We start from the raw sequence: 24,525 nt of genomic DNA on the forward strand, positions 1-24,525 counted from the left end.
TATATATGGGCTGGCAGTACTTTCACTAATCAATATCTTTTAGTTCCTTGATTATTATGAGATAATACATATATTATTATTAATTAACAAAAGACTAGATAGGGTAACATGGGAAGATTAGTCAACCCTGTAGTCCAATTTACTGAGTGTGATAAATTCTTGAGAGAAAGTTATATATGTATGCATGAACCGCAAGAAATGCCAATCAAACAAAAACTAGCTAGGGTTCAAACTGATGGCTCTCACAAAGCATTTTCTTGTGGTGTTTGCCCTCTTGTTGGTTTCTAACATCTGTGATGGCCAAGGTTTGAAGCTGGGATACTATCGTAAAACATGTTCGAAGGTCGAGGCGATAGTTAAAAAAGAAACTACTAAGATTATTACTACAGCTCCCACTCTTGCTGCTCCATTACTCAGAATGCACTTTCATGATTGTTTTGTTAGGGTACGTTCTTTCATGTTTTATGCACAAGCATGCATGCATGCATGCTCCATATCAATAGAATTGATATCTGATTTGTAGGGGTGCGATGGGTCTGTGTTGCTAAATTCGACAAGAACTACTCAAGCTGAAAAAGATGCAGTCCCCAACCAGTCCCTAAGAGGATTTGGATCAGTTGATAGAGTAAAATCTGCGGTGGAAAAGAAGTGCCCCGGTGTTGTTTCTTGTGCTGATATCTTGGCTTTGGTGGCTCGTGATGCAGTCTCTGTTGTAAGAAGTCTTCCAATGCTCTATTAATTTAATCATATGATGTTTCTGTGTGTATTTTTTTATATCCATCTAGATATTCATGACTACAACATTGTTAGATTTCAAACAAGTTTTGGATAATTTATTAACGTCTTTAAGCATGATCATGCTGCATTTGACAGCTGAAAGGACCATTCTGGAAAGTTCCCTTGGGAAGAAAAGACGGGAAGGTATCAAACGCAACCGAGGCTCTGAACAATCTGCCGCCACCATTTTTCAACATCACTCAGTTAAAAGCATCATTTGCCTCGAAGGGATTAAACGCAAAGGACCTCGTAGTTCTATCAGGCGGCCACACGATCGGTACTTCACACTGCTCCAGCTTCACCAACCGCCTCTACAATTTCACCGGCAGAGGAGACAGCGATCCCGCCCTCGATTCGAACTACGCCACGCGGTTACGTAGAAAATGCAGCCCCACAGATGTGAGGACTCTCGTTGAAATGGACCCCGGAAGCTTTAAAACATTTGATGAAGATTATTTCGCGTTGGTGGCTAAGAGGAGGGGATTGTTTACTTCTGATTCGGCCCTTCTTGATGATGCACAGATTCGGGCTTACATTAATCGTCAGGTTGCGACGAAGGGATCGACTTTTTTCAAAGATTTTGCGGACTCCATGGTGAAAATGGGAAAGATCGGAGTGCTGACAGGGAAGAATGCAGGTGAAATCAGGAAACGGTGTGCTTTTGTTAATTAGCAATCGTTTCTCGGTTTCTACTTTTGTATTTAATTTGCTTTGTTGTTTGTAACAAATTGTGTTTCTTTGTTGACACTCCCATGAGATANGGTCTAACATAATAACCTGTAAACCAAGCTGCGATTGTTTCTCTCACGTAATTCGCCCGTCCCTTTCATTTCCGTGCCGGAGGCAATTATAGGATTTTTTTGGGGATAGAGGGACTTGAACCATCACGATTTTTAAACTCGATGGGTAAATCACGTCAGACAAACTTTGTGTGTCAATCTCAAAGAATATATCAAAAAATATCTCACTCGATTTATTAAAATTGCTGTATTTTTATTTAATAGATAATATTATAAAAACTTATTTTAGCAAATTTTTAACATATCTTTTATTAACATATCTTAATTTATCAAAACCTTATGAATTATTAAAAATATTTATTTATATTTGGCTATACTTTTAAGTTTTGAGATGTCACTATCGCTACTAACATAAAAATATGAAGAAAAAAAATCATTAATTTAAAAATAGCAAATTATCATATTATTTCAAAGTACGCAATACACCGTGGAGATGAACATTAATATGTATTATGTTCCGGCTAAGATAATTCAATTGCAACATGAAAAAGCTCAACTTTTTTTCCAATAATTTTCTCGTTTCCCAAATTTATTCTACTTCGATATTTTAGGACAAATGATAAATTTTTTTCTACTAAAAAAGTCTCCATATTAATTTTGAAACGATATGTTTGAAAAGCTTAATATTATGAAAATATGAAACACGGTGATATTTGAGCACTAAAAATTATGGACCCAAAATGATATTTTTAATCTTATATGTTTGTCTTTTTGCAACTTTAGTACTCTTTATTGTCAAATTTTAGTTTAAGTATAATATATTTGGTTTTTTTTGTTTTTTTACAATATTAACCATTTTTTCGAGATGATGCTGACGCGACATTGACATGACGTTGGTGTATGTAATGTCACATTAGAACACTTAATGAAAATGAATTAAAATTGTCAAATATTGAAATATACATGATTAAAATAAAATTCAACAACGTAGATGACTAAAATCGCAAGGAATAAAACATGTCGGATCAAATTTGCAATTTTCCCTAAATATATATGTATTGCAAAATTTCTGATCTACTTCTACTCGATACGGTGGAAGATACTTGTTTTGAGTTAATTTAAAGTAAAAATAATAATTTTAGTATTGTAACTTTGTCTGTTTTGAGTTTTAATCGGGTAATTTGTCAATATTTGGTTTAATCCAATAACTTGGACTTTTTTTTTTTTTTTTTACTTTTTCCACACGGAACCACTACACTTATCAAATATTGCTTATTTGATGTTGATAATCTTCTACATAGCTCATATAGCGATAATAAAACTTTTATTATACACATTAAAATTTATATAAACTAAAATAAATGGAAACTTCGAGCTTTTTTCCTCCGATTCTGAAATATTAGGTGTCATTAATTTGATTTAGTTTTTCCTAAGATTTTTGTTTAGATTTATTTTAATGTGTGTAATGTAGTGTTATTAATCTAATCTGCCTCTACAAGGGTTGACTGATCATATCAATAATCATAATGAGTAGATTTTGTGATACGGTCTCACGAATCTTTATCTGTGAGACGTGTCAACCCTACCGATATTCACAATAAAAAGTAATACTCTTAGCATAAAAAATAATATTTTTTCATGGATGACCCAAATAAGAGATCCGTCTCACAAAATACGACCTATGAGACCGTCTCACACAAGTTTTTGTCAATCATAATTAAGAAACCATAAAATTTCCCGCATTTGTAATATAATTCTCTGTTATGTTATACTATTGTCATCTTTTATTAAAAAAAACTCTCAATATATTGTCATCTTAATTAACTAAGAACGTAAATATGTGAATTTAATATTAAATTTGGATTAGACAAGATGATTACGGTAATATTTTATATGTAATATCGCTTGTATTTCGATTCTTTAAGTTATTGAATATTCATAAGATTATTTGAATATTTTTTTAACAAATAAAAAGGTATATATATTGAGAGTCGAAAATATTTTTGGTTAAAATATTAACAATTTCTATTTGAAAGAAATCGTGAAAAACTACATTTTTATTGTTGAGATGATTTAATATAATTTTAATAAATAGTTTTTTTTTTGTGTGTGTTGTCATTTCTAAAATTTAATAAAAATAAACTTAAAGCTCTTGAAGAGGACTATATATTTGTTTTTCCTAAGAAAAACAGGAATGCGATTTATTCCAACTAACACGTTTTTGCGCCCCGAAGAATCGGCGTTGTCAACGTGGATTTTTGCGTACATTATTAGCATTTGAACTAGTAATTTATAAAATAAAAATTAGATTTAGAATATACATTATAAAATAAAATAAGATATAAAATATTAAAATTATATTAATCTCTTGCAAATCTTGACAATTATTGTACTTTTAAAAATAGAAACGCCGTGCCACTCCATCAAAAGAATACTAAATTTTTGCCAATCATCGTGATTTTAATTTGTATTTGTTTATTTCTCCTTTTTCATTTCGATCATGATTTTGATTGGTTAACTAAGAATAATTAAGATGACGAGGTCTTAATTTAATCGAGAAAACTAGACCGAAACTGCAATCTTGCTGTAATGACCTCAAGTACCCTAGCTACTACTGTATATATGCTGGCCCGACTCAAATTAATTACTACTTCATCTCGAACCGAACTCGATATTGAGCTTGATAAAGATTTGAGAGGGATATCACAAATAATAAATATTTTTAAATGGAAAAAAAAATCAAATACAAAAAAATAAAACTCGAATTCAAGTAACTCCAACAAGCTTAAACTCGTGCAGCTTGCTCAAGTTGTTGGGATCGACATTATTAAATATTCCGATGAGATCGAATTAACTGGTATTTTTACTAAATTTATTTCATAAATAAGTTACATTATTTCATGATGCAAGAACGTGCCTTTCATTATTGGTGTATGTTTATTAAGATTCCGACTATTGCTCAAAACAAATGGAGAGGTCAACTGGTGGACTTTAGAATTCATAGAGCCGTGAGTTTGTAATCAAGTGATCATGAGATCGTGAAAAGTTGATCAAGAAGCTTGATTTGTCCGTGCCTAACAATATTTGTGTCGTATCATCTTCACGTCGTGTTGTAAATGCATGAGTAGGTTTCTTGTTAGACGATCTCATGAATCTTTATATGTAAGACGGGTCAGCTAGCCTTACCGATATTCACAATAAAAAAGTAATAATATTAGCATAAAAAATAATTTTTTTCATAAATGGCCCAAATTATAAGAAATCCATCTCACAAAATACGATTCGTGAGATCGTCTCACACAAGTTTTTGCTAAGATGCATATAAAAATTTGTTATAATTGTACTAAAGAAAATTTGATCTACAAATTGGCTAATTACATTTCATAAGCAGTTTCTTAGGCCTAAATGTAAAAATAAATATAAATTGTTGGATATGTGGTGATGAGATGTTAAAGTATAATTCTTATAAGGTTGTATTTGTCACGCCCCGAGACCGGGGTTAGTCGACACCGGCGTTGTTCATCAATCACACAATCGAAAAACAACCAGCCTCGTAGCATAGTATAAACCGAAACCAGTTTATTTTCATAATCCGCAAATTTAAATATTGTCTTTACAACTGAAAAATAAATAAATTGCGGAAACGTCTTACATGAAATTTTAAGAACTAAAATTCGAAAATCCTCTGCTGCCAAAACTCGAAAATTTAAAATAATCACCAGCCCCAGAATTGTTCAGACTCTTCTTCTTCAACCTGCTCTTCGGATTTATCTGGGGAGAGGAGTGTAATGGGGTGAGTATTTTGAGAAATACTCAACAAGTGGGGGCCGTTCGAGTACACAACAACATGCACATAAAATTTCGAAATACATACACACACACACCATGCATATTTTGACTCGTACCACATTCGTATCCTTGACCTGACACTGAGATTCCTCTACTTTCAATGGTTTACTGAATTCAGTCCCTAATTTTTATTCCTCTAAGGGGGCGAGGTCGAATCGGTTATATCCCCACCGTATGAGGGTCATATCATAGTTGGGATTCCCTCCCATATCAAGTTGAATCCTCACAGTGTCAACATAAAACCCATGCAGAAATCATAACCAGAAGGGGTAGAAAGAGAATTGTACTCGACCGAAATTTCAAAAAAACGAAAATGCATACACCGAAATTACACATTTAAAACAAGTCCACTTACCTTAAATTCTTGCTGAAAAACGTGAAAAGCTAGGGTTGCTTGCATAGGAAATTTAGAAAATTTCCTCTTCGGCGACTGGACGGCAGCGCTTCGCTACTCGGCTGAGCAAAACTCGAAAATTCCTAGGGAAACTAGGGAGAGCAAACTCGAAAATTTGGTGAGTTATGAGGTGTGATTTTCGAGTTATAGGGCCCTCCTATTTATAGGGGTTGGCTGCTATCTCGATAGGTGTCATCCGCGCGTTTAAACTTGAATCAAATCTTCATCTAGAATCGTGATCTAATCTAAACCTTTATCCCTGATCCTGGATAATAATTTCGAAATTTAGATATCTTTCCTTGGATAATTTCGAAATTATGCCTTGTCCAGCCTGCAAAAATTTCGACTTTTGCGTCTAATTTCCAATATTCGGTAGCCTTTTTATTTCCCAATTATATTTCTTAAATCCCAAAAAATTTCCCTACCTAAATTCGAAATTTAGTGGTATTTTTCCAAGATAAGATTCTGATATTTTTTTTCTTAAAAATCCTGGTAGTTAAACTTTTAAATTTTTCTCAAGCCTGTATTTTATCGTGCAGACTTTTCCCTATATATCATCAAATTTCGAAATCCTCCCTAAATCCTTCAATATTTTCGAAAATCCTATGATATCTACTTTAATATTTTGTAATCCAAGATTGAGTTATATTACTGCTTAAATCTTTATCCAGGTATATCAAATCTTAGATCTATATCCGGTATATTTCTGCATATCTCAAATTCCAAAAAAAAAAAAAAAAACATACACGATATTAATTAAATTCTTGAGTTCCAAATAATGCTCAAGATAAAATTATCCATTCCATTTTCGAAAATATTGGTACAAAATATTATCATGATAAAGTCTAAAATCCTGAATTTTACGGTATTCAATTACCCTTGTTCAATCTTACGTGCCATTGATTTCATATGTAATAATAAATATAGATTGTTGGATATATACTTTGAAGATAGGCGAACTCAAATAACCATTACAAATATGAGAAAAACCTCTTGAATTTATGCGATAACCGTATGTAGCTGCATATAGCTGTAGCTCGGAAAAAACATATGTAGAATCCCACACTAGCTTCTAGCTAGACGATCAATTAGATAAGTTGCACGAGGATGTTGGCTTTCGACGGAGGTGTAAATTTTGATATTGATATATGTCTAACGCACATCAAATTATGGGAGATGGATCAAAAGCCTTGTGAGACACAATGTGGAGTTCTATCTTTGATGCAAAGGATCGTGTATTGATTTTTTGTACATCTTTATTTTATTGAATATTTGGCTCGAATTCTATAAAATTATTTTATTTTTGGTACTTAATGTATCTGAAATTCATCAATAGAATGAAAAATATGAATTAAATTTATATAGAACTTAGCATTGAGCACCCGAAGCACTAATTAGATGAGTTCATATATATGAAGTTATGAACTGAACATTTTAAACTGAAGTAATATTTCTTGTCGTATAATAGAGTAGACGTACGTATAATTAATGTAGAAATTCTTTCATTCGCTCTACGGTCTTTTTCAACATTTTTTTTTAATAAAACAAGAAAAAAAAACCCTACATCCAAATAAGTTTCTTATCACTCTCAGAAAACAAAATAAATTAAAACGTAAGAAAAATAAATTGTTTTAAAAAAGTAAAACCACAAAAATCATTTAAACATAAAAGGTGCTATATACATATGTAACGCATAACACGGTAATTCTAGTATATGTTTGGTCCACTAATTTTGAGTTTTGATCAATTAAGTTTTAGAATTTTGGTTTTTATACACTAAATTTTAGATTTTTTGTTATTCTGGTCCAGTCGTTTATGTGATATATGATAAGTCAGCATTTTTCGATGTTATAACAGCATTATTAAGTGTCACAAAAAGTTAATGGACACACTGTCATGTACATATATTTTTGCATCCTCAAATTTTAGTTTAAGTCTTTAACATGCTTTTAGAATTCCTTCTAAGAATTTTCATGATCAGATTTAAGTTACTTAGTCAAAAGAATCTTTATTTGATATTTTTTTGAGTAAATAGAAATTAATTTAAATGAAAAGGCAATACCACCATCTCCAATTATTTTTCAGAAACAATAAAATAATAGTAAAAAAAGTCAGCATCGTTTATACAATTTTTTCTAGCATGTGTTTGCTGTATGAATGAATAATTATGAATTTATGAGTTTCGAGCACAAATTGAAAGAATTCTCCAATTATTTAAAGGGTCTCTGAGATTCAACCAAAACTATCCCAATCCATACAGTATTATCTTCTTTCAAGTATCAAGATTCATACTAGTTAACAAAATATAACATGGCAAATCATAATACTATTCCAAAGCTTGTCTCAACTTTTTTTGTGGTGTTCGTATTGGTGCAGCAGGCTAATGCACAGAATCTGAAGGAGGGTTATTACTATAAAACATGCCCTTCGTTCGAGAGAATAGTGGCCAACGTGACTGCTCGATACGTCCGTCATGTGCCTGGCTTCGCTGCTTCGTTGCTGAGAATGCATTTCCATGATTGTTTTGTTAGGGTAAGTGATCTTCTTGAATAAACTGATTGTTTTAATATATTTTGTTTTTTTTTTTTTAGTTCTAGAAGTAATAAAGAATGTATGTATATATATAGGGATGCGATGGATCAGTACTTATAAATTCCACGCGAAACAATACGGCTGAAAGGGATGCCATTCCCAATTTAAGCCTCCGAGGTTTCGAAGTAATTGATGCCGTGAAGTCTGAAGTGGAGAAGGCTTGTCCAAGAACAGTATCCTGTGCTGATATTCTTACTTTAGTTGCACGAGATGCAGTCAAAGTGGTAAAATCTTTTTTTCTATACATTTCTTGCACTAAATTTGTTTATTATGATGTTCGGGATCGAATTCCAGAATTTTGTAAAGACAATATTCTTAGAATGGTTTTGCAATAAGCTCTTGATATACTAATATCCCTACGTACATATACCATATAATAAAATAAATTTATTGTGTATAATCGTTGAGTTATAACTATATCTAATTAATTGGATCTGACGTGAAATTCATGTATGACCTATATTTATCCTATTAACCTTAGACTCGATTGAATGTATGTTGTAAATTAACTTTTCTACGTGTTTGTCTTAGATGGCATAATTTCATGTTTTATCTAAGAAATTCTAAAATCGTAATATAAATTGGTATGTTTTGGTTTTTGATCTTTTACTAAGTCGTCAAAGTTCAGCCTCATGACTGCAATTAAGTTGTTTTTTATATGTATATTTTTAGTCATTTTTTTGTTGGAATGTTAACTTGACAACATATGTGTCAGCAAATCTGATGTCACGTCATCACTCCGATGAAAAATGATTAAAAATAAAAAAAATTACAAGTATTGCACTAAGATCAAACTTTGACAGACTAAGAGGACCAAAAAACAAAATATGCTACCTTGTTGGACCATTTTGCTAGAATTCCTACTTTTATTTAGCAAAGTTTTAAAACATTATTTTTTTTAAAAAAAATCCGATCGGGTTATAGATAGTAGATATATTGATTATGGTTATTCGGAATGGAAATGTTTTATTTTTTTAAGAGGAAGAGAAGGAAAAAAAATACCCTGTCTTTCATTTCTCAAATTATATTTCTATATATTTTTAAGAAATACACTGGAATCAACCAATTTAGAGTTTAAACTCGTTTTCTTTAAATAAACTTTTGTATTATCTCAATCACATTCTTAAAAGCCAAAAGGGGATGGTATTAATCGACACGCGACTTTTTTCAAGTAAAATAATTTTGCACAATCCATCCTTTAAAATATTGCATCTTCTTGCTTAATTTTGTACGTAATGTAGATCGGTGGACCATCTTGGCCAGTTCCATTGGGAAGAAAAGATGGAAGGAATTCTACTGCACTGGATGCTTTGATCAATCTGCCGCCCCCATTTGCCAATGTCACTCAGCTTATAGCAGCGTTCGATGCAAAGAATCTGACTGTTAAAGATCTTGTAGTCTTGTCAGGTGAATATATATTAAAATTTTCTATTTTCCATTTTGAATGTTGTTTTACAAAAAAAAAAAAGCAAATATATATTAGTTTTGATATATGTCAACTCTCGCTGTGCCCACTTTTGTGTCCACCAATGAAGTGAGACTTATCTATTGGATGTGATGAAGCATATCTAAATTGTACATCTAATAGATGAGTGTCAGCTCATTGGTGAGAATGGAAATGAGCACAGTGGATGAACAATAGATAGCATATCAAAACCATATATATCGCTGGACTTGAATTCAACAACTTGGGTTGATACTCAACACAAACGAGTACGATAGATGAACAGTACTAGACGTCGTATCAAAATTATATATATCACTAGACTTGAATTCAACAACCTGGTTGATACTCAACACAAACACTAATATATGATGTTCAAGTAAAATGCATTTGTAGCACTAAAAAGTGGAATTTTCTGGTATATTTAGGAAGTCATACTATTGGGATCTCCCACTGCTCCAGCTTTTCGAGTCGGCTCTATAATTTCACCGGCATAGGTGACTCGGATCCAGCCCTGGATCCGAGTTACGTACGAAAATTGAAAAGATCATGCCCACCTCCAAGACCTAACAACGTTGTTGAAATAGACCCCAAGAGCTCCACGAACTTCGACATTGATTACTATACGAATGTTGTCCGAAATCGGGGACTTTTCCAAACAGATGCAGCACTACTGAATAACAATATAACCAATGCGTATGTCCAGTCTCATGCGGTTTCATCTGGTCAATCAAGCTTCCTCCAAGATTTTGCGGAATCAATGGTTAAAATGGGTAAGATTGAGGTCCTTACAGGGTCTGCAGGAGAAATCAGAAGGATTTGCTCAGTTATTAATTAAGTAAATGATTTTTTCATGGGTTTATTTTTTATTATGATTCTGAAATATTTGTTTGTTTATGTTGTTTGGACATCTGATCTATTTGGGATTGTTTCTTTACAAAAAGTGTCTGGTGATTTTTTATATGTAACTTCTTGGTTGATTTTGTTGTGTAAAACATTCATTATCAAAATATTAATATTTCTTTTTTATGACGTCAAGCCAAGTAAAAGTTTAATAGCAACTTTTTAAATTTTTTGAATGTACATAGAAAATAGACACGCAATTAAGTGGAATAGATTGGAAAATAGACCAGGGAATTGGCACCCCGGATCCGAAATAGGTTCCAATCTTGAAAAGATCAGGCCAACCTGGAATGCAAACAATACAGTACGGTCGAAAGGGTACCTAAGAGCTCACATTGCCTCAACTTTCTTTGTGGTGTTCATATTGGTGCAGCGAGCTAATGCACATAAGCTGTCGGACTGTCAAAGGGTTACTACAACAAAACATGTGTTGAGGATTACATCAAACCGACAGCGATCATTATGAAAATATAGTACCAAAATCGTGGAATAAATAATCAACAAGACAACGATCATTATGAAAATATAGTACCAAAATTGTGAAATAAAATAATCAACAAGAACACAAAGTTTTATGTGGTTCACCTAATATAATCTACGTCAACGGAGCTATTGAAAATCTTTATAACAGAGAGAAATATTACAAACGTTTACAACAAAACACTCGATCCCTCACAATCCCGACCCGAGTATGATCGAGAAAATAATTTCTCTAACTCACACAAGAGAACCTCTCAACACTCAAGAAAAAAAAATTTTCTTTTGTTTTCTACTGTAGGATGATTTGATGATCTTACATGCAAATGACGCACTTATTTATAGGTACAATTCTCCTGTATGAACAAATGAAATGTTTTACTTTTTTGCAGACACCAACAAAATTTGACACGATTTGTTGACAAAATACATCGTTTATATTTGCAATCTTCCAATCACCATCAAATAAAGGTGACACATCTCACCAAACATTCTCACATTTGAAGAATTGATTTCAATCATGTCTTCACACTATTAATACAACAGTCTTTATTTATAGATGAAGTCCAGCTGAAGTCAAACACAACTTCGGTTTTTCAATGATCACAACTATATCAGCTGAATACATTCTTCCAAGAATCTTCTCAAGCATCAAGATTCCAATCACTCTATCTCTTAAGATTCTCATTCCAAAGATTTGCTTTACAGTACCAAAATCCTTCATACAAATTCTTTCTTGAGTTTATCAATCTCTTTCAGATAAACTCATGCTATCATCATATCATCTACATATATCAGTAGTATGATATAAGAGTCATCAAGCTTCACATAACAACATCAATCAGTCTGATACCTCAGGAAATCATTATCACTCTAATTCATCAAACTTCTTGTACCACTGTCTTGGAGCTTGTCTGAGACCGTACAAGCTCTTCTAAAGTTTGCAAGTCATTTTCTCTTTCCCTTGTACTTCAAGTCCCTATGGCTACTTCATTTATTCATCTAGAGCACCATAAAGAAACAATGTATTTACATGTAACTGCTCTGGATGTAAATCTTCAGTTGCCACCTATTGGAGTACAATCTTGATAGTAGTTAACCACGTCTGATTGGATGACAATGAATCTATATCATTTTCCATGACTAACTCTCACCATCTAAATGTTTCATAATCATCAGATTTATTTTTTTAACCAAATAAACCAAAAATTTCTGTTCAAACCATCGATAGGAGTGCCACAATATCTTGAGTGATCTCCAAAGGATGTCACAGGTAATGGTCCTCATTCATTAGTTTGAATCAGCTCTAACTTCACTACTTTCGGTTCTCTACCGTATTTTGAAAATCTCACTTTTTCTTGCTTTCCAAATATACAATTTTCACACTACTTGTATTCAAACCATCTCATCTTGTCTCCAATCTATACATGTGTAATGTCTAATATATGGTGTGGAAATATATATTTGCATGTCAAGCGGAAAAAATTATTTTCATAAAATATGCAATTAGGTTTGTCAGGTCTCACGCACACGAGCTAGGCATGATTTATGGTGATGCAGTCTTTATAGACAATAATTTCTAAATTAATTTAATACATCGTTTTATCACCCATTTTGCACAATTAATTTTTTGATGAGACTATGGACCTGGTTTTGCATCGAGCTCGAGTTTAAATTCGTGAGATGCTCGAATCAAGATAATCTGCAAGTTTATGTTAAAGATAGAGTGTCAAAAATAATAAACAAGTTTTCATGTGGCATAGGCAGGGATGCGATGGATCAGTAGTAATCATAAATTCTACGCGAAACAACACGCCTGAAAGGGATTCATGATTTACCAATTTAAATAAATATTTATTTATTGTGGTTTCAAAATATTGATTTTGAATACAAATTGTTCGAAATGTAGACTTATTTATATTCTTTTACGAGGAAGTACTGGAAAAAAAATTAGTCAATGTTACATCGAGAGTGTTTCTCCCTTTACTCTGATATCACTAGGAAGAAAAGACGTCAAGAGTTTCATTATCATCCGATTTTTTGGTCAATCTGTTGCCGCCTCTTGCCGATGACACTCAACTCATACCAGCGTTCATGACAAATAAACTGACTGTTAAAGATCTCGTAGTCTTGTCAGGTAAAAATTACATATTCGTGAATGCGTTCGGATAAAGTTATTTAGATTTTGAAAAATAAATACATCAATTTCAAATGACTGTAGTAGATAATAATTAAAATCTATTATATCGATTTCTAAACAAATTAAAAGCGAAATGAAAGAATTTCAAATTAATGAAAATGCTCAAATAAATTTAAAAATGTATTCGATTTTTGGAATTTTTTTATTTTAATTCATTCTATCTAAACACACTCAAATTATAATTAACAATATATATGATTTGCATTCATAAGTGAGTAGAAAATATGTGTTGCTCATCTGTTGGTGGACACCTCATATTCATAGACGCCACAAGATGTTTGTGAGAACATCTCGTCAAACGTCACATCAATTATCTTTTAACATATTGTTGCATTAAATGTTTCAGTTATGTTTGCAAGAACATATTCTCAGACATAATAAAAAAGCGGACGTGAAAAGATGTCCACTTGAAAATTGTTGAAGCATTTAATGTAGCATTGTCTGATGAGACGATCGATGTAACGTTCCACGATATGGTCTTACGAATATTTCGGTGTATCACTAAAAGATGAGCATCATATCAAGACTTCTAAGTAAGATAGATTTTCTTGACTACCTCATTGCATGATTTTGTATCCATGATAACACATTAATTATTCTCGATGAGATAATTTTGTATATATCGCGTAGAAACAAATTTAGATTAAAAGTATTAGGTTAATTTACCAAATCTATTTTAATATTTTCCTTCTCACCAATTGTTTTATAGAAAAAACAAATTTTTTTAATCTCTATTTTACCATATTTCAAATTCAACCGACTTTGATTGATACTAAATAATTAATGAGCGTGGTCAGTACTTACTTTTTTACGGTCAGATTCCGAGTAAATTGAATTTTTCATTGGTGGGCACACATCTATACTTCTATACTATATTATTAATTTTGAGATGTCTAAAGTAACTAAATTTTGGTGTCATAGTCTGTTTTAATAATTTTATATATAAATAAAGTGTTAAGATTTTAAAACAAGTCATATGTAACTTAGTGGTTAGATCTTTAGTTTTCTAAGCTTTAGGTTGTAGGTTCAATTTTTACTTGAATTTTTTTCCTTATTTATTTTTTAATCCATATATCAAAATTCCAGTATTGTTAGTCACTATTTTTTATAATTATATTTTAATCTTCATTTAAATATAAACAAAATAAATTATAAAAAATATTGTTTAAGCACGCGTTGCGTGCATCAGTACACTAGTATATATTGATATTGCTCGATCTCTTGAAATAAAAAGGGCGAATATTGGAAAAAACGTCCAGAGATTTCCTCTCTGTACTGGTTCATCCGTCTTTCCTGCCCGTTTTCCTCTTTCTTTTGTAATAGTTTCGCTTTTGTCTTTGGGCCTTATCTATATTGATGTATTTTTCCACTCGGGATAAAAGATCTCAAAATTTGGAGACAACTTTTTTCATTAGGGACAAGAATAAGTTTTCTTCCAGGAGCCCCTGAGTAAAAGCTATAGTCTTGGTCTCGGGGGCACATGTTGGTACCTCCAAGACTGCTTTATTCAATCGGCGGATGTATACCCGCAAAGATTCATCGCCGTTCTGTCTCACTTAGAACAGGCTAAAGACAAACTTCTTATACTTTTTTGTTACTGCTGAAATGATGCAAGGAGATGTTCTTGTAGTCTTCAAATGAATGGATTGAGCTTCTCAAACCAACTTTGGTCAGAGTCCACCAGTGTAATAAAAAAAAGCTTTGCACTTGGAGCATCAATGGTTCAAATGGGGAAGATTGGGGTACTTATCGGGTCTGCATAAGAAATCATAAAGATTTGCTCAGGTATTAGTTAAATGAAATTTTCATGGTTTTTTTTTTTATACAATTCTGTAATATTTATTGCTTCTGTTGTTTGAATATATCTTATCTATTTGGGAATTTTTCTTTCGAAAAAATGTTGTGTTTTTTATATGTAACTTCTCGGTTGATTTTTTTGTGTAATACATTCATCTTCTTTTTCAATTTTCTTGATATAAAAAAAAATACGAGTAATTAAGTGGAGTTGAGTGAGTGATCATATATTTCAAATAAAAAAATTTCGTCAAGCTTCATCTCAAATTCTATCCAAAGTTCTATAAATCATGCATAAAACACGAGGCCCGAGGCAATTCCTCTTCATTGGTGCCGTCAAACGATTAAGTTTTTTCTATGCTATACCTGAAATATTTATCTTTATAATTCATATCTTGTGGTCAAATCTCGGTCATTTAGATCCCAACACAATGTATGAACATTCGATGAAATGCAAGAGATCAACATCATCCAATGAAGATAAACTTAATTACTTGAAATATAGTACATGCAAAACCCATCATGAAGTGATTGTAGATATACTTTGTAATTCATATCTTTTATTGTGTGAGTATTTCAGATATGAAATCTCCCCACCCACATTGTATTAAAAAAAAAAAAAAAATCAAATGTTCTTAATGATATACTTCGAAAATATTTATTAGTGAAATGAACTTTATATCATGTAATAAAAATCAAAATCAAACTACATTCGGACATATAATGGACTTATGAATTTAAGAAAAAAAATTTTCCTTACAATTAAATACTAATCCATTAGTTTTTTCCATTAACTGAGCCACGGTAACTTAGGAAAATTGAATTAGAACATCGATTGAACGAATTTGTAGGGTAGAAATATGAAATTAGTTTCTTGATTTTTAATGGGCCCGAGGGCTCTAATTTGAGACTCGTAAAGAAAGTAGATTAATCAAGCCCAAACATCAGCCCATATCGTGTATGACGACCCATGGCCCTCATTCAAGAACCCTAACAAAACCCTAGCTGAAGCCATTCTCGAACAAATTTGTATATATTTGGCATCGGCTATGTTTATCTTTATTTTTTTTTTCTCCCTTCTCTTTTATATGCTGCAAATTATCAGTTGCAATCTGACAAATTTAAAGCACAATTTTTTGATTTCTTCCTCTACATTATTTACCCTCTGTGTGCGCTGATGATTCAATTTATGTGGACTAGAGTTTCTGATCTAGAAGTTGAAGACTAACCCTTGGCTGTCTGAGCACATTCTTTAGTATTTGTTGTTGTTTGGTTTCTTTTATTTCGTAAAATTAACCAGTTTTTTGTGGAAAATCCTGTTCCTACTTTTATGGGTACGGCGTATGATGAAAAATCAATTATCTTAGCGGATTTCAATGAGATTATTAATCAATGATCTGATTGTTACACACACTGAAGCCGTATTTTCTCATTCTTATTGATTTGTTTTTCGTAATTTCTTCGATTTTTTCTGCGATGATGAGACAAGACACCGTTTGGTGTTTCGGGGCAGTGGATTAATCCGTGAGCCCAATTTATTAACGACTTCTCCTTCCACTGAGCAAAATTTGAATTTCTTTTGATTCTTAGTTTATCTTTGTTTGTGTGGATAACTGAGAATTTACATTTAATTTTCATGTAATCGAGTTCAAGTTCGAATTTTTGTGGTTGAAAATGCACCCTTTACCAATTCCAGAGGATATTTCAGTTCCTCTTGATATAATGGCTTGGGTGCTATATCTTGAGATGTGGCTATCCTGATCAATGGATTATCTATGCCATTAGATCCCGGAAACACCACATATATAACAAAGCAAATATTTACAGTTTTCATTTCAAGAATCCAGCTTTTTACTTTAATTATTATTATGATATTAAATTTCTATTTTTGATGTTTTGACCTTATTTCTGAGGTGTTGTGCCAATTGGTATTTTGCCATTTGGTCGTGTGGATGAAAGCACTGATTGATGATAATATTGTCAATCCATTATTTGAGCTAACCATGGCTGGCAGCTGCTATAAAAACAGTTTGTAGTTTGCGTGATGTTCTTGGCCTTTTCATTTTTAATTCTTGAACATTGATTTTCTTGAAAAAGTAGTGTGAAATGTTGCTTCCTACTTGGGAACTCTCTTAGTGATTAAGTGAGAGATGTTCATGTTTCAGAAGCATAGAGTAATGCCAGGTTTAAACAGCATGATGTGCTCTTTTTTTGTTTCATCATGTTACCTGTCTCCTTCTACATTAGAATCTGTTCTCTTTTTGTTTAGCCAATTACTATGATTGATTCTTGTATTGCATAGATTGCAGAGAAAAAAATCTTCACTTCTCTACAGCATGTGAATCGCTTATGGAGAAGATGAAAAGAATTGTTTGCATGGAACGGTTCAACCAAAACTATAAAAAGAGCACTTTTTCTGAAATTTATATTTTTCCCTTGGCTTGGCAGCGAGTTTCTTGATGTTTGTACACACGAAGGGACCAAATGCCCCTCGATGGTAAAATCATAAAACATTTTAAAATTATGAAAAAAATTACAATTTATCATGCAGAGGCGCCGATTGGATTTTGGACATGAAAGAAAACTTCCTAGCATTCTAGAATTGGGAAAGAGAAGGATCGAAGAAAAGATGCGAAAAATACTTGTACCATTGCACTTCGGTGGATGGATGTAATATAGGTGTTTGTTGATCCTGAAATGTTGTGATACCGTAACGCAAGTTAATGCTCAAGTTTAGGTTCCATCTTTTTTGTTTGTTAGTCTTCTTTTTCTGGTATGCTTTTGTTGTTATAGCATTTAGAAGTTAGCATGTACGATTTGTTTGTATTTATATTTTTCCATTTGTCAACCAATAAATTGTTGATCTATCAATGATTTATTATTTTATAACGGAGACCTCTTTAGAGAAATCACTTTTGGTAAGTAAACGTATGCATGTTTTTGAAATATAGTTTACAAAATGTGAACAAATGTAAAACGACTTGTAGATGGTTTTGAACTCGCAGGGGCAATCTTTCTCTATGTCTATGACTTATAATCATCACCTCTCTTTTAGGAAAAACTGGTTTTCTTTCCCAGAGAGAATCACGAACGTATTGATTTTTCCGACCTTCCCAACATACTAAAATTTAACGTATGAACAAAGTAAACTGTCTCAAAGTATGCGATATTTGACGGGAAAGAAACGTCTGATTTGAGAAAATGTCTTATCTATACAAAGATTCATTTCAACTGCTCTTATGTTTATACCTCTTGTTTTGATAAAACCCCACGCAGAAATAGGAAATTAAGCAGAGGGGATGAAGAAACTATTTCTTGCTGGAGAGATAAAGGCCAGATATTATAGCAACTCCTGCAACTGCAACTCCCACGGCAGTGGCTATCTTGACAATCGGAATTCTATGGTTTTGTGATGGTATATGCAGAAGTTGTTTCACCTGTACATCATGGAAGCCAATTCAAAGCCACGGAGAGAACCAAGTACTAATCATAAGCAACTTCGATGGAGAACTGTTAGTTGTCATAAAAGATAAATTGAGTTGATTAAACATGTGTTTGATTATGAACAAGACATTGTGATTTCAAAGAAATAAGGGGTGCAAAGACTACTTCTATAAGCTGGCTGATAATAGGTTTCAGAATTATATATATGTAGTAGTAATAAAGCAATACCTTGTGCGATGTTGGAAAATAGATTGGACGATCCCAAAACATTTATGTCATTATTGGATCCGGGCATACCAAAATATGCATGCCATATCCAAAGGTCGTAGTCAGCTACTGCTTCTAAAATTATTGTTGGAGAACCACTACGACCTGCATATTGACCCGCCCAAGCCGTTGGACAATTTTTCCAATTAGAATGCATGCAATCAAGACTTCCCAACATTCCAGGGAATCCGCGTTGTTTACCAATATAAAGTAACCTTGCAACATCATTGGCAGTAGGAGATCTCCAGTATCGCTCAGCAAAAACTTCCACCACGGTTCTTCGTATAGTTGATGAAGTAAAGAATCATGATATTTACTTCACACCGAAATCTCCGTCGGAACATTGTTTCGTTATATCTTGGGTTATCGGCAAAGTAATCGTTGAACAGATTACTGTCGGCAATTTCCCGATCACGGTGAATTACTATATGACCTGGTATTGAACCTCCGTGTGTGACTTCTTGCTCTTGGTGGATAATGTAGGTAGCAATTAACTGTTGATCTTGTGCTACAATATTCAATATTGTATTTCGTGTATTATCCAAATTCTCAAAATCATCCATCCAATTAATAGGTGTTTCATCTTCATTATCAAACAATGAAGATGAACTAGAGGATGATGCGTGAAATTGAAAATGAGAATTCATTTTCATGTTTGTGAGAGCGTAGAATGTGGTGTGAGAATCTAGGATATTTCGTCGCATTATATAATAATTTATCAAAAAATATGACCGTTGGATTAGATTGCCTTATCTACAATCTGTCCGTTGAATTAGATTGTGTTATCTACAACATCATCAGTATTATGACCGTTGGATGAGATTACATCTGATCTTGCTCGTTGGATGAGATTACAATCTTATCAACATCTTGACCGTTGGATGAGATTGCCTTATCTAGAATCTGTCTGTTGAATTAGATTGTGTTATGTACAACTTCATCAGTATTATGACCGTTGGATGAGATTACATCTGATCTTGCCCGTTTGATGATATTACAATCTTATCTTCTTTCTACTATAAGTAAAATATATCCGATTCATGAGATCATCACAGCTTTAATTTTCATTCCAATCAAATCTTTATTCCAAGCAATTCAAATTCTAGAACTGCTTCTTACAACGTCGAAGAAGACAGAGTCTTATGTCATATGTATCTTGATATATCCCAAAATCCTATAATATGTATCAATCAATCCAAAGATCAGTTTTGGACTCGTATCGAAGAAGCTTACAACATCAGCAAACCAAACAATCTACAAGTACGTAACAAAAGATCATTGCAGTGTCGCATGAGAAATATACTCCGTGAAGTTGGAAAACTAAGGGGATGCATTCGTCAAATTGAAACTCTCCGCCCAAGTGGCGCATCAGAAGAGGATATTGTGAGTATTTCTTATTCAACTATTTATTAAATTACAAGTTTAATTTCTTATAAGATAATAGTTGGATATTTTCGTACAGGTAAATCGAGCAAAAGATTTGTTCATGCAAGATGTTGATTTTACTAAAGGCTTCAAACATGATCATGTGTTGTATATTATGAAATATATGGAGAAATTCTCGAGTGACATCTATCCAATGAGCGCATCAGCAAGAATGCATATCACAAGTTTGGACTCGTCACAGTCAGATAGCCCGACACCAAATACTCCAATATCAGGTTCTCCTGGATTACTTTCGTTTTCAATTAATTTAAGTAGTGATGAAAATGCAGGCGACACTTTATCCCAGCGAGCTCTTGGTGTTAAAAAATCTAAACTAACGAAAAAAAAGGACGACAATGTGTTGGAATTGATATCTACAATGAAAGAAGGGCATCGCGATCTTATAAATGTATTACATAAATGATCCACTGAACTTCAACAAAGTTATGAGATGAAACTCCTAGCATTGCAAAATGAGCAGCTCAAATTAACAAATCAACAAAAAAAAATTGAAAGTAGACAACAACAAATAGCATTAGCAACCCTTCAAGAGGAGAATAAAGTTTTTTACATGGATTTAAGCACGATAGATGATCCTGAAATGTGCGAAATTGTTCGAAAAGAACGAGCCAAAATTTTGATAAAAAGAAATGAAGAACATGGACAACACGAAAATGACACATTTGGGAAATATTTTGGTGATTTTGGATGATCAGGATCTAATTTAGGAGGGTTGGAGAAGCCCTCAGAGCGTGAAACGCTATGATAGCGCAGGATTTCCCTTCCAACGGAGGCTGCGCTACGCCAAATTTGGAGCAGAGGAGAAACCCAACGCCATTTTGGCGCTGGGTTTGGGCCTTCTTTTTTATTTTTATTTTTAATTTTTTTAATGTTTTTTAATTAATATAAATATGTATTAAAGATTTTTAATAAAAATATTATATAATTGATGAGTAAAATTAAATCGTGTTGATATAAAATATAATTCATAATAAAAATTAAAACACAAAAAATTTAATTATAATTATATTAGAAAATTTCTAAAAATATTTCTTGTTTTTTATTTTATTTTTGACATTTTTAACTCTCGTAAATATATAATTGATAAAGTATCAGAAAAACCAACGGCAAAAATTTGAAATTAAAATTACAATACCCAATTGAAATACAAATACAAAAATAATACATAATTGGAATACAAATTCGAAGATAATACATAATTGAAAAATACAAAGATAACGATGCGAATAAAAACACAAAAATGACAAACAAGGTAGATGATCAATAATCTCCTAAATTAGATCCCGATCCTTCAAAATCACCAAAATATTTCCCAAATGTGTCATTTTCGTGCTGTCCATGTTCTTCATTTCTTTTTATCAAAATTTTGGCTTGTTCCTTTCGAACAATTTCGCGCAGTTCAGGATCACCTATCGTGCTTAAATCCATGTACAAAATTTTTTTTTCCTCTTGAAGGGTTGCTAATGTTATTTGTTGTTGTCTAGTTTCAATTTTTTTTTTTTTGATTTGCTAATTTGAGCGGCTCATTTTGTAATGCTTGGAGTTTCATCTCATAACTTTGTTGAAGTTCAGTGGATCATTTATGTAATACATTTATAAGATCGCGATGCCCTTCTTTCATTGTAGATATCAATTCCAACACATTGTCTTCCCTTTTTTTCTTTAGTTTAGATTTTTTAACACCAAGAGGTCGCTAGGATGAAGTGCCGCCTGCATTTTCATCACTACTTAAATTAATTGAAAACGGAGGTAATCCAGGAGAACCTGATTTGGAGTATTTGGTGTCTGGCTATCTGACTGTGACGAGTCCAAACTTGTGACATGCATTCTTGCTGGTACGCTCATTGCATTGATGTCACTCGAGAATTTCTCCATATCTTTCATAATATACCACACATGATCATATTTGAAGCCTTTACTAAAATGAACATCTTGCATTAACAAATCTTTTGCTCGATTTAACTGTACGAAAATATCCAACTATTATCTTATAAAAAATTAAACTTGTAATTTAATAAATAGTTGAATAAGAAATACTCACAATATCCTCTTCTGATGCGCCACTTGGGCGGAGAGTTTCAATTTGACGAATGCATCCCCTTAGTTTTCCAACTTCACGGAGTATATTTCTCATGCGACACTGCAATGATCTTTTGTTACGTACTTGTAGATTGTTTGGTTTGCTGATGTTGTAAGCTTCTTCTATACGAGTCCAAAACTGATTTTTGGATTGATTGATACCTATTATAGGATTTTGGGATATATCAAGATATATATGACATAAGACTCTGTCTTCTTCGACATTGTAAGAAGCAGTTCTAGAATTTGAAGCCATTGAATTGCTTGGAATAAAGATTTGATTGGAATGAAAATTAAAGCTGTGATGATCTCATGAATCGGATATATTTTACTTATAGTAGAAAGAAGATAAGATTGTAATCTCATCAAACAGGCAAGATCAGATGTAATCTCATCCAACGGTCATAATACTGATGAGGTTGTAGATAACACAATCTAATTCAACATACAGATTGTAGATAAGGCAATCTCATCCAACGGTCATATTTTTTGATAAATTATTATATAATGCGACGAAATATCCTAGATTCTCACACCACATTCTACGCTCTCACAAACATGAAAATGAATTCTCATTTTCAATTTCACGCATCATCCTCTAGTTCACCTTCATTGTCTGATAATGAAGATGAAACACCTATTAATTGGATGGATGATTTTGAGAATTTGGATAATACACGAAATACAATATTGAATATTGTAGCACAAGATCAACAGTTAATTGCTACCTACATTATTCATGAAGAGCAAGAAGTCACACACGGAGGTTCAATATCAGGTCATATAGTAATTCACCGTGATCGGGAAATTGCCGACCGTAATCTGTTCAACGATTACTTTGTCGATAACCCAAGATATAACGAAGTAATGTTCCGACAGAGATTTCGAATTTCTTGAAATCATTTTCTTCGTATAGTTGATGAAGTAAAGAATCATGATATTTACTTCACACAAAGAAGTGATAGTGTGAGATGTCTCGAGCTATCGACTATTCAAAAAACAACTGCTGCTTTGCGAATTTTAGCTTATACCTTACCCGCGGATGCTACGGATGAATATATCAAAATTGGAGAGTCCACTGCAAGTCAATGCATGCAACGCTTTTGTCGAGCCGTGGTGGAAGTCTTTGCTGAGCGATACTTGAGATCTCCTACTGCCAATGATGTTGCCAGGTTACTTTATATTGGTAAACAACGCGGATTCCCTGGAATGTTGGGAAGTTGATTGCATGTATTGGAAGTGGAAAAATTGTCCAACGGCTTGGGCAGGTCAATATGCAAGTCGTAGTGGTTCTCCAACAATAATTTTAGAAGCAGTAACTGACTACGACCTTTGGATATGGCATGCATATTTTGGTATGCTCGGATCCAATAATGACATAAATGTTTTGGTATCGTCCAATCTATTTTCCAACATCGCACAAGGTATTGCCCCTCGAGCTCATTATACAATTGGAGGAAAAGAATATGATACAGGATATTACTTGGCTGATCGTATTTATCTTAAATGGTCAACTATTGTACAATCTATCCACGATCCACACGGTCCAAAAAAGAAATATTTTGCAATGAAACAAGAGTCCTGTAGAAAAGACGTGGAGCGTGCATTTGGTGTTCTCCAATCTCGATTTGCGATCGTGGCATCTCCAGCACGTAGTTGGAAGAAACATCATTTACATGATATAATGGCAGCATGTATTATAATGCACAATATGATTATCGAAGATGAATGTGACCTTAACGCATCCATTGAAGATATGATAGAAGCACCAACTCTGGATGTAGAAATGGTTGTCGATGAGAATATCATATTTCAAGAATTTATCACTCGATATAAAAGGATAAAAGACAAAGATGCTCACTATGCACTACGAAATGCTTTAATTGATCATTTGTGGGAGGAATATAGTTGTTCAGATGTTTGAATTTGGATTCATATTAAGTTCGAAAAATAAATTATCTGTATTAAAATTATGTCAATTTTAATAATGAAGCATTTGTAGTAATTCGTATTATAAATATTAGAGTTAATATATATAAAAATCAAATAAATAAAATTAACTATTAATAAAAATAAAATTATAATTATAATACTAATATTAACATTAATTATAATTATA

At 32.7% G+C, this 24,525-nt stretch overlaps 3 protein-coding genes and 5 non-coding genes across 8 annotated transcripts; all 8 read left to right on the forward strand.

Moving 5' to 3' along the window:
• Positions 1 to 168: 168 nt before the first annotated feature.
• On the forward strand, positions 169 to 1,520 carry LOC140982125 (peroxidase 27-like). The gene is made up of 3 exons (XM_073448568.1): positions 169 to 445; positions 524 to 712; positions 874 to 1,520. The coding sequence occupies exons 1-3, from the start codon at positions 236 to 238 to the stop codon at positions 1,447 to 1,449; spliced, it is 975 nt and encodes a 324-aa protein (XP_073304669.1). The 5' UTR covers positions 169 to 235; the 3' UTR covers positions 1,450 to 1,520.
• A 6,434-nt stretch (positions 1,521 to 7,954) lies between these two features.
• Positions 7,955 to 10,805, forward strand: LOC140982203 (peroxidase 1-like). Its single transcript, XM_073448661.1, has 4 exons — positions 7,955 to 8,292; positions 8,388 to 8,576; positions 9,594 to 9,759; positions 10,225 to 10,805. Exons 1-4 carry the CDS (start codon positions 8,071 to 8,073, stop codon positions 10,632 to 10,634), a joined length of 987 nt encoding a protein of 328 aa, XP_073304762.1. The 5' UTR covers positions 7,955 to 8,070; the 3' UTR covers positions 10,635 to 10,805.
• A 5,530-nt stretch (positions 10,806 to 16,335) lies between these two features.
• Positions 16,336 to 16,421, forward strand: LOC140991224 (small nucleolar RNA Z157/R69/R10). The gene has a single exon (XR_012177815.1). It is a non-coding gene; the product is annotated as a small nucleolar RNA Z157/R69/R10 (small nucleolar RNA).
• Positions 16,422 to 16,507: 86 nt separating this feature from the next.
• On the forward strand, positions 16,508 to 16,592 carry LOC140991231 (small nucleolar RNA R11/Z151). The gene has a single exon (XR_012177816.1). It is a non-coding gene; the product is annotated as a small nucleolar RNA R11/Z151 (small nucleolar RNA).
• Positions 16,593 to 16,640: 48 nt separating this feature from the next.
• LOC140991236 (small nucleolar RNA Z152/R70/R12) lies at positions 16,641 to 16,736 on the forward strand. Its single transcript, XR_012177817.1, has one exon. It is a non-coding gene; the product is annotated as a small nucleolar RNA Z152/R70/R12 (small nucleolar RNA).
• A 119-nt stretch (positions 16,737 to 16,855) lies between these two features.
• Positions 16,856 to 16,979, forward strand: LOC140991260 (small nucleolar RNA snoR80). Its single transcript, XR_012177823.1, has one exon. It is a non-coding gene; the product is annotated as a small nucleolar RNA snoR80 (small nucleolar RNA).
• A 299-nt stretch (positions 16,980 to 17,278) lies between these two features.
• Positions 17,279 to 17,416, forward strand: LOC140991288 (small nucleolar RNA snoR137). Its single transcript, XR_012177829.1, has one exon. It is a non-coding gene; the product is annotated as a small nucleolar RNA snoR137 (small nucleolar RNA).
• A 5,554-nt stretch (positions 17,417 to 22,970) lies between these two features.
• LOC140968650 (uncharacterized) lies at positions 22,971 to 24,330 on the forward strand. The gene is made up of 3 exons (XM_073430058.1): positions 22,971 to 23,223; positions 23,323 to 23,592; positions 23,675 to 24,330. Exons 1-3 carry the CDS (start codon positions 22,971 to 22,973, stop codon positions 24,328 to 24,330), a joined length of 1,179 nt encoding a protein of 392 aa, XP_073286159.1.
• The last annotated feature ends 195 nt before the right edge of the window (positions 24,331 to 24,525 follow it).

This window comes from Primulina huaijiensis, chromosome 1 (genome assembly GCF_012295235.1).
Source record: "Primulina huaijiensis isolate GDHJ02 chromosome 1, ASM1229523v2, whole genome shotgun sequence".
Lineage (NCBI taxonomy): Eukaryota > Viridiplantae > Streptophyta > Magnoliopsida > Lamiales > Gesneriaceae > Primulina > Primulina huaijiensis.